The sequence below is a fragment of the Theropithecus gelada genome, chromosome 11 (assembly GCF_003255815.1).
Source record: "Theropithecus gelada isolate Dixy chromosome 11, Tgel_1.0, whole genome shotgun sequence".
NCBI lineage: Eukaryota > Metazoa > Chordata > Mammalia > Primates > Cercopithecidae > Theropithecus > Theropithecus gelada.
In genome coordinates this window covers 10584399-10594963 of record NC_037679.1, presented here as the reverse complement: position 1 = coordinate 10594963, position 10565 = coordinate 10584399, and the positions used below count along the sequence as shown (strand labels likewise).

At 48.4% G+C, this 10565-nt stretch overlaps 1 protein-coding gene across 2 annotated transcripts in view; it reads left to right on the top strand.

Annotated features, from left to right (window-relative positions):
• Window positions 1-10565, top strand: part of GALNT6 (polypeptide N-acetylgalactosaminyltransferase 6) — a 40051-nt gene that overhangs the window by 4829 nt on the left and 24657 nt on the right. Inside the window, exons 3-5 of one of the 2 annotated variants that reach the window (XM_025401569.1) lie at window positions 3681-3802; window positions 7367-7960; window positions 9866-10038. In XM_025401569.1, the coding sequence (XP_025257354.1) occupies window positions 7470-7960; window positions 9866-10038 (664 nt within the window). In that variant the 5' untranslated portion in view covers window positions 3681-3802; window positions 7367-7469. The remainder of the gene's footprint in view (window positions 1-3680; window positions 3803-7366; window positions 7961-9865; window positions 10039-10565) is intronic. The other variant, XM_025401568.1, reaches the window with a different exon arrangement.

Sequence of the window (10565 nt, the reverse complement as noted above, 5' to 3'; positions counted from 1 at the left end):
CTAGCCGGGCGAGGTGGCGGGCGCCTGTAGTCCCAGCTACTCGGGAGGCTGAGGCAGGAGAATGGCGTGAACCCGGGAGGCGGAGCTTGCAGTGAGCTGAGATCCGGCCACTGCACTCCAGCCTGGGCCACAGAGCGAGACTCTGTCTCAAAAAAAAAAAAAAAAAAATTATGCAAACATAAAATGAACCTTGAGATGTAGGGGGAACTTGATAGACTAGCTACAGAAATAATTTCCAGTGTATCTTCCTGGGAAAATAAGCCATAGTATTGCAGCTTGAGTCTTGGGGAAAAGCTGAAGTGTCTTGAAGGTGTAATTATGGGGAAAAGTAAAAACCTCCCACATTCTGTGATCAAAAGGGTCAGGGGTGGGAGGAGGGCTTTGGAGGAGATAATTTGCTCTTCTGTTCACAGCATGAGTAGAGAGGACTTGAGATGAGTGCTGTGTTTGATGGAGAGAAAGTGCTTATGAGGAAGAAAGGACAGTCATTTGGCCAAACAGCGTCTCAGCCCCATTTCCCCCACCAGTAGCGTGAAATTGACCTGCCCCCTCCCCAATATGATGTCTAGCTCCATACACCTGTGCGCCTGGTAAGATGGTGACAGTCTTCACTTTCCAAAGAAACTTGTAATTGAGCCCTCCTCTGTGTAACTTGAGCAAATATCCCTGTGGTGAGGACTGCTTGCTTCCTGCTGCCACGTCTAAGGAGGTGACCAGCTCAGCTGAGAAATAGAAAGAAACATTGTTACAGAGAGGCCACCTGGCCAGCTAGGGCGTGTTCTGGATGGCTGACTCACATTCACAAAAGCTAAGACTTTGCCTGGGACTTCCAGTTTCCGTATCTTTAAAGCATTTTTATCCCTGAGTGGGAGGAGGGCAAATGCCAGGAAGGGGATCAAAGGGTAAAGTCGGTGAGGCTCAGGGAGGACAGGCCTGGTCCCCAAATTCCCTACTCAACCTCCAAGGGTACGAGTGTGGTAAACAGAGTAGTGGTCTAGGAGTTGGGAGATCGGGTTCTGCTCCTGGGAGCCACTAGCCGTGTGTTGTTAGAGAAGTCATCTAACCACTCTGGCCTCGCTGATGATAAAATGAGGGTGTCAGACTCACAGACAGACCTAGTCAAAACAGCAACCTAATGTGTAATGGCAGAATATCCTGTAACTCAAGTACTTCTTGCAGTAAGTGCATTCAGAACATCATTTAGTGAAACCAGTGCTCCACATTTAACCCATCCAGCCTCATCTCATTTAACAAGAGTTTGTGGAACTAGCCAGGCCTGATGGCACAGACCTCTGTAGTCTCAGCTACTCAGGAGGCTGAGATAGGAGGATTGCTTGAGCCTGGGAGGTTGAGGCTGCAGAAAACTGTGTTCATGCCACTACACTTCAGCCTGGGTAACAGAGTGAGACCCTGTCTCCAAAAAAAAAGAACAGTTTATTGGAACACCTGCTATGTGTAAAACTTGTGCTAGACTTTGCAGGTGATAAAAAGTTGAAAACAGCATGGCCTCTCTGGTCCCAGAGTCCATAAACACACGGTGGGCTGTGATAAGACTGGAGTACAAATAAAAATTGGGTGCTAAGGGGCAAAGCAGGGAAGAGATGAATTCTGCTGGGAGATCTGAGAAGGCTTTTTGGAGGGGGGCTAGAATATAAACTGCGGGATTTGGACTGTGTCGCTGGCTTTCAAACTTCTATGACTGGACCAAAGTGAGAAATACACTTTTACAGCAAGACCTGGTACTTGTTATATGTGACAGAGCATCCCAAAAATCTTAGGACAGTTTTATAATTTAACCATATTACAAGCGTAAATTCTACAAACCATAAAAAACTATCATTTGAAAATTGTGTCATTTAAACTTCTTTTGTCTTTAGATGTATGAATTTTAAATAGCAAATTTATCATTTAAATTTTGTATCAGGCAGTGTGTATCTTTAATAGACTGAAACAAACATTAAAATAAAAGTTTTCTTTTCAGGCTGGACGTGATGGCTCACACGTGTAATCCCAGCACTTTGGGAGGTCGAGGCAGGAAGATTGCTTCAGCCTAGGAGTTGAAGACCAACCTGGGCAGCATAGTGGGACCGCATCTCTACAGAAAAAATAAAAATTAGCCAGTCGTGGTGACACGCACCTATGGTCCCAGCTACTCCAGAGGCTGAGGTAGGAGGATCCTTTGAGCCCAGGAGGTCGAGGCTGCAGTGAGCTGAGATTGCGCCACTGCACTCCAGCCTGAGGAACAGAGTGAGACCCTGTCTCCAAAAAAAAAAAAGAAAGCAAAAGAAAAAACGAATACTTGCCTGTGTTACATGTGATACGTGATGCACTTTGATATTTTCTTTTTCATTCTATTCTGGGTTTTTTAAATTTCTTTATTTTTATTTTTTGAGACAGGGTCTTGCTCTATTGCCCAGGTTGGAGTGTAGTGGCATGATCATAACTCACTATAGCCTCAACCTCCTGGGCTCAAACGATCCTCCAGCATCAGCCTCCCAAGTAGCTGGGATTACAGGCATGTGCCACCATACCCGGCTAACTGGTCTCTTTTTGTTAACTGATCTTTTATTTTATTTATTTATTTCTTTGAGACAGAGTCTTGTTCTGGCTGGAGTACACTGGTACGATTTCTGCTCATTGCAACCTCCGCCTCCTAGGTTCAAGTGATTCTCCTGCCTCAGCCTCCTGAGTAGTTGGGATTACAGACACCTGCCACCATGCCTGGCTAATTTTTGTATTTTTAGTAGAGATGGGGTTTCACCATGTTGGTCAGGTTGGTCTGGAACTCCTGGACTAAAGTGATCTGCCCACCTTGGCCACCCAAAGTGCTGGGATTTCAGGTGTGAGCCACTGTGCCTGGTCCTAACTGTTCTTTTAAAGAATTTTTTGAATGCTGATTTGCAACACTCTGAATTTATTTTATAATATCACAGTGGATTGTAATCAGCAGTTTGATACAAGCTGGGCTGGGTAAAGCCTCAGTTCCTTACACCAATGAAAGAAGGTAAGTTCGTGTTCTGGCTGGTGGAGCCAGGGAAGCAAATCCCATTTGTTCAATCTAGGCAGGCTTTTCAGAGAGGATTTCTGGCATCATCTCAGGATCAAAGCCAAGGATGGTCTGAGAAGTTGCAGGCCCAAGGGTAGCTGGAGGAAACAGACTTGGGAAGAAATGCTGAGCCACAGCAAGAGGGAAATGAGTGGATGGGGGCTGCGGGCACACTTGCCAGGAGAGCAGGAGGCCAGGTGTGGGAGCCCAAAGGTGAGGGAGATACACAAGACACTAGGGGTAGATCTCGTGAAGCTCTGTACTTGAAAGAATAGCAGCTATTCTTTCTCCAAGGCTGGCGGAGGGGCGACCTCCAGGACCTTGCTAACCATACTTCTGGGAATCATCTCCTACACAGGGAGCAAAAATCCTTAACCCCAAAGTCCTGTGGCTTGCACTAGATTCTGTGTCTCTTAAGGGACTCTTTCCTGTTGCCCTCATGCTAAGCAAACAAACTAGGGAATGAGTGCCTCACCACCAAATCTAATCCCAGGTGTCTCATTTCAGTTCAGGATGTGGTTAGTACCTTGAGGAACTGCAGGTTTCAGAGAGACAGAGCTTCAGGCAGCCAGATGGGATCGAGAGATTAGATGCCTAGGAAGAGCTCAATTTAACCCTAGATTTCTTTCTCCAGGGAAAATAAAAGAAGCAAAGACAGACCCTGCTGCGAGGGACCACGAGGCAGTGCCAGGATAAAGGAGTTGGAGTAACCTGGATGATTCTGAGTGAGTCAGTCAGGAGGCCTTCCTGGAGGGGGTGAATCTTGAGCGCTGGCAACAGCTAGTAACTACAATGTTACCATGCCTTTGTTTCTAACTGTGCTCCCTCTTTCTTGCTGGAGTGGGAAGGTAGATGGAAAGTAGCAGGAAAAGATGCAGCCTGCAGGGACGGTTCAAAGCTGTCATGGCCAACACTCCCCCATTCTGTAGGCCTCTGTGTGGGCTTAGCCAGGACAGTTCCAGAATGGATGAGGTGTCTAGCTCAAGTGAATCCCCTGTGCTAGCCCCAGCATAGCTCAACCTCTGTGACAAGAAACTCCTGCTGCACTGAATCCCCATTTCCTCCCCGAAGCCTTCTTCGAGCCCACAGGGAACTCCACCTCTCTCAGCTTAGCACTTACTGTCTGTGCTATTCTGCTTTAATTTTGTTCATTTTTGAATGAGAAATATAGTCAGGGTTCAAAGTACAAAAGAGTATTCAGTGAAAGGTCCTTTTCCTGCTCCTGAATCCCCCCGGACAGGTGCTTCCTTCACCTGGTCAGTGCTGCCAGTTCCCGTTCTCTAACAAGATTTTCAAATCCCTTGGGAAAAGGAATTGAGCCTTTGTGTCCCTCTGTGTACCAGATGGGGTAAACTGTCCCACCCCATCACCCAAGGGGGTCTTCCTAGCACCACACCCTCCCTCTTCCATCCACACTGCTACTAACTCTCCTGGGTCAGACTCCGAATGGGTCATCCAGCTGCCAAGCAGGTCCCTTTCCAAGATACCCTCCACCGCTGTCATATTGCTCTTCCTGTAATGCTGGGCTCCCAGCTTAACGCTTTATTACTCCCCATGCCTTGGGTCAAGGGCAAATGCTCCTCAGCATGATGAACAAGGCCCTTAGGACTTGGTTTCAGCCACCTCTGCAGGCCTGATTTCTGCTACTCCTGCCATACCAGACTGCTTACAGTTCTGTGACTGGCTCTGCTGTCTCCCACCTCTAGATCTTTGCAGGTACTGTGCCTTCTGCCTGAAATGTGCTCACCTTGCCTCGCTGACTCCTACTCGCCGGTTAGTGCTCGGCCCAAGTTTCTGCCCCCGTGAGATTTGTTCACAGATGTTGCCCTCCCCCATTTGCTGTGTTTCCTGCATGCCGTCTCCTTCAGCACTCAAGGGTACCTCTTTCATTCTGCTTCTCGCAGGGTAATCTCTGTTTAAAATCTGATGCCCCCAATTGACTGTAGGATCCTTGAGGGCTGGCCTTGCACTTCTCTGTGTCCCCTGCCTCTTGCAGAGTACCTATAGAGGCAGTTATTCAGTAAATACTGGTGGAATAAACAATCTCTCCTATCTCCTAGACATTAGTTAATATAAAATAGATGCTCCAAGAGATTTCTTTTGTTTGATTTTTGATGGTGCTGCTGAATCTGATGTTATAAAAGAAGCCACATTTCTACCCCAGTCCAGAGTGAATCCAGCTCCCCACTTGAGATCATGATGGCCAAATACTCCCAAGGTCTGACACCAGGCCTCTCCACAGGCGGGAGCTTGTGCATTTAAACAATAGGCGCTAAATAGTTCAACCAGAGTTATTTTTAAGCAAAATATGCAGGGAGTAATGAACGTGGCTTTGGCCAAGGGCCAGGTGCTTGAGGGTAACTGCTGGGAAAGTGAAGCAGGGGTTTATTATAATAAGAGAAATAAATGATACCATTTATTGAGGGCTTAGTATGACAGGTGCTCTGCCAAGCATTTTACCTACATTATCTGATTTAATCCTCCCACACAACCCTATGAGTTAGGTATTAGTTGCCCCCACTTTATAGATGAGGAAACTGAGGTTTAGAGGGATTAAGTAAATCACCCAAGGGTCACACAGCTGCTAATGATCAAAACTAACACTTTGTGGGAACTTACCATGTGCAGAGACTGCAAAGCTTTGTCCACGAGTTCTGCGGGGAAGGAACATAATCCTTATAACAACCCTAGGAGGTAGGTGCTACTACTAGAAGAGGAAGAACTGGAATTTGTGCCCAGGTCCCTTGCCACCAATGTCCAGTGCCTAATCAGTGAGCTTATGTGTCCAGAACTCTGCACAGAAAGTTCTGCAAGCATTCATCCTCTAGGGCGTAGATCCACATGCCTGGGGGTGGAGGCTGGTGAACGCCCATGCCCAGCCCTGCCCGGAATGTGTTGTCGTGAAATCTTAGGTTTCTGTTAAATTTTTAAGTAGATACAGATAACTTTTATTTATTTTTTTAGAGACAGAATCTCTCTGTCACCCATGCTGAAGAGCAGTGGTGCGATTATAGCTCATTGCAGCCTCAACCCGCTGGGCTCCAGCAGTCCTCCTGCTTCAGCCTCCCAAGCAGCTAGGACTACAGTATGCACCACTATACCTCGCTCATTTTTAAAATTTTTAGTTGAAATGGGCTCTCAATACGTTGAGCAGACTGGTCTTGAACTCCTAGGCCCAAGCGATCCTCCCACCTCAGCCTCCCAAAGTGCTGGGATTATACCATGCTCGGCCAATAAATATTTATAAAATATGTATAGGGTATAAAGAATTACAATCCACCAGCAGCCACCATCCACTTCCAAAAAAAAAACACTTTGAAGTCCCCTGTTACCCATCGCTAATCCTGTACCTTTTTCTTCATCTTCAGAAATTGGTTATATCATTTCTTTCGCTTTCTTTTTTTCAGGGGGGAATGGAGTCTTGCTCTGTTGCCCAAGCTGGAGTGCAGTGGCATGATCCCAGCCTACTGCAACTTCTGCCTCCTGGGTTCAAGTGATTCTCCTGCCTCAGCCTCCCTAGTAGCTGGGATTATAGGCATGTGCTACCATGCCCCGGCTAATTTTTGCATTTTTAGTAGAGACGAGGTTTCATCATGTTGGCCAGGCTGGTCTTCTTTAGCTTTCTTTATAGCTTTATCACATATTTGTATTCATGAACAAGATATTGTTTAATTTTAGCATGTTTTTACATTTTCTATAAGTGGAATCATACTGTACGTATCATTTTGTCACTTGCTTTTTTCACCCAACAACACATCCACATTGTTTCATGGACAAGTGGTTCATTCTTGGTCATCACCGTAGAGCACTGCATGGTATGGGTATTTTGCACTTTATTTATTCATTCTGCTGGTGGACTTAAAGGTTTTACCAGTTTGTTGCCATTTTAGTCAGTGTTGGCTTAAATGTTCTTGTACATACCTCTTGGTTTGCATGTACCAGAGTTTGTCTGGGATATGAAACAAGGAGTGGAATTGCTGGCCCAGGCTGTGTTCATTTTAAATTTTTCTTGATAATACCAAGTTGTTTCCCAAAGCAGTTATAATGATTAAATCTCATGAGTTTAACAATTAAATCTCATGTAGTGTTTCAGTGTTCCAGTGACTCTAGATCCATGCATATTAGGATCTTAGGGCAGGAAAGAAACACTGCCTCCAGTCTTCTCATTTTACGGATGAAGGAAATGCAGATACGGGAAAGTTGTGGCTAGTAAGGTGATGCCACCACTCAGCAACGGAGCCTGGCCTCGAACCCCAAGCGCCTGACTCCCTCCTTACTCTGTTTTGACTCACTTCTCTCTCTCGTCCCCTCCTTTCTCAGGCTGAGGCCCCAGCTTGTGGCCACCACAACGTATCAAGCTATTTCCAGGGTTGGGCTCAGGACTCGGAGCTGACGCAGCTGGGGTCCCTCTTGGTTCTGGAGGATGAGGCTCCTCCGCAGACACCACACGCCCCTGCGCCTGGCCATAGTGGGCTGCACCTTTGTGTTCTTCCTCTTCCTCCTGCATAGGGACGTGAGCAACAGGGAGGAGGCCACAGAGAAGCCGTGGCTGAAGTCCCTGGTGAGCCGGAAGGATCACGTCCTGGACATCATGCTGGAGGCCATGAACAACCTTAGAGATTCAATGCCCAAGCTCCAAATCAGGGCTCCAGAAGCCCAGCCGACTCTGTTCTCCATAAACCAGTCCTGCCTCCCTGGGTTCTATACCCCAGCTGAACTAAAGCCCTTCTGGGAACGGCCACCACAGGATCCCAATGCCCCTGGGGCAAATGGAAAAGCATTTCAGAAGAGCAAGTGGACCCCCCTAGAGACCCAGGAAAAGGAAGAAGGCTATAAGAAGCACTGCTTCAATGCCTTTGCCAGCGACCGGATCTCCCTGCAGAGGTCCCTAGGGCCAGACACCCGACCACCTGAGTAAGTAGCGCCCAGAGTCCTTGTGGGGAGACCAGGGCTTTGCTAAAGGTGTGACTGGTATGGCCAGGGCCACAGGTCAAGGGCCAGAGAAAGAGTTGAAGGGAATTTTATAATATGGGCAAGGATCTCCTCTGTGCCTCACTTCTTTCCCAGAACAACTATGCTGATCCCAGGGGTTGTGGTTCAAGGGTATTATGGTCAGGCCAGAGGTCCAAGGAGACCTGTAAGAGTGAAATGCAATCATGAAAGTGAGATGATGCAGAAGAAGGAACTCAGCCTGGCACCAGGACCTGACCCGGGGTGACTGGGGAGACCTGATACCAAGCGGTTGCTTCAGTAGCTTTCTCCTCTACTGAGGCCTGCCCCAGAGACTGTGGGACTCGAATGCTGAGCTGTTTGGAGCAGGGGCATTTCTTAACAGCAGCCCTGGTGGTCAGGAATATCCTAACACCTGGTTTCCTCCAGTGAAGGTCCGCAAGGCCGCGAATTGATTCCAACCTTTAAGTTGTTTATAGCCTCAATCTTGCACGATGAGATATCACTTAGATCTTTGAGTGGCAGCCCCCTCCCTCTAACGCCCCCATGGCTGCATTCCCATGATCCTCAAGTTAAAGACAGTGTGTCTTCCCCACTTAGCCTTTGTCTTTTCCAGCTCAAGTGTTATACCCTATTTGGCCTTCTCTCAAATGGCAGCCCTCATCCCCAGATTCATGAGTCTTTAGGGCTGTGAACCTGAGGTTCTTGAGACTTGAGCCAAGTATTATAGTTCTAGAATAAGGGGCCACTTGAAGCTATCAGGAATTCCTCAGCAGAGAAGGGCACTGGGGCCAGGCGCAGTGGCTCATGCCTATAATCCCAGCACTATGGGAGGCGAAGGCAGGTGGATCACTTGAGGCCAGGAGTTCAAGACCAGCCTGGCCAACATGGTGAAAGCCTGTCTCTACTAAAAATACTAAAAAGTTAGCCTGGCATTGTAGTGGGTGCCTGTAATCCCAGCTACTTGGGAGGCTAAAGGACGAGAATTGCTTGAACCTGGGAGGTGGAGGTTGCAGGGAGCTAAGATCATATCACTGCACTCCAGCCTGGGCGACAGAACAAGACTCTGCCTCAAAAAAGAGAGAGAGAAAAGCACTGGGTGTGACAAGAGCCAGTGGAGGAAGCTGGGGAATCTCTCTGGAGGGTCCCCAAGAAATCCTCTGACCAGCAGAGGAGGTCAAGGAAAGGGTGTGAGGTCACATGATTCCTTGAGATCCAAGATTCACACCTTCCCACCCCCACCCTGAGATGGAGTGTCAAGAAGGTAGCAGCGTGGTCAAGTGCCACAGAGTGGCTGGAGAGGATAAGGATGGAAGAAAGGTCTCAGGAAATTGACTGTTTGTGATGGTGGTGTCAGATCACAGGGAGTTAATGAGAAAATGGATTGGAGAGGAACTGTACGCTGTAAAGGGAAGAGGCCTTTCTTCTCATTGAGTATGGAAATCATAGTCACTTTTCTCAGATGTCAAATTTGGCCTTTATTACCTACCCCTCTGGGACCTCTGCATTGGATTACATTTTATGCAGTTCACATATTACGGAGGAAGAGAGCCAGCCCTGGGAACTCCTAGCCTGAGAGCAGACAGCAGATGAGGGAAGAGGGTGGAGGAGCCTCAGCATCACAGCTGGGGCACTGAGCCAGCTCTGTGGGGATGGATTTTGGAGTGGTTTGGCTAGAACCTGTGCAGAGGCTCAGGGTGGGTGGCATATAGCGGGGGAGACAGGAACAGGGAGCAGCTGTTTCCACCTGCTACAGAGAATGTAGGCTGTGGTTCAGAGGAGTGGAGGATGGTTTGGGGGACTCTCTGGACGGGGCGCTCCCCACACCCAGGGACCAGGAGAACTTTGTCCGTACTTTCATACTTCCAGGTGTGTGGACCAGAAGTTCCGGCGCTGCCCCCCACTGGCCACCACCAGCGTCATCATTGTGTTCCACAATGAGGCCTGGTCCACGCTGCTGCGAACAGTGTACAGCGTCCTACACACCACCCCTGCCATCTTGCTCAAAGAGATCATATTGGTGGATGATGCCAGCACTGAGGGTGAGGCTGGAGGGGCCCAGAGGAGGGGGCCGGGGTCTCCCCTGGGCACTCAAAGGAGGAGGACAGGTCCTTTCAAGGGAGCAGGCACCACCTCAGAGCCTGTTGCCTGGCGTTACAGCTCATCTTAAAGGCCAGGAGCAGGAAGAAGTCAGGTAGGGGCAGGTAGACCATGCTTCCTTCATGCCTCAGCCAAAGAGCTCCAAGAGCTTTTCAGCTCTGGCTTCAAGACTCCCTCCCTGAACACTGCCAAGGCCAACCCTAACTCAGAAATGCTGGGAGAGCCAGGGCAGAGGGTAGGGACAGGGCTTCGCCTCTGTTTCCTACCTGCTGGGCCACTCTTCTGCTCTTGAAGATTCCCCAACCAGCCCTTTTTGCCATAGCTGTTGATAGATAACTGGGGCCTCACGAAACTTCCAGTCTTCAATTCCACAAACATCTACTGAGTACTGTGTGCCTGCCTCTGACCCAGGCAGAGGGGATGCCATGACAAAGGAGACAGACCCTGCCCTGAAAATACTAAAAGCCCC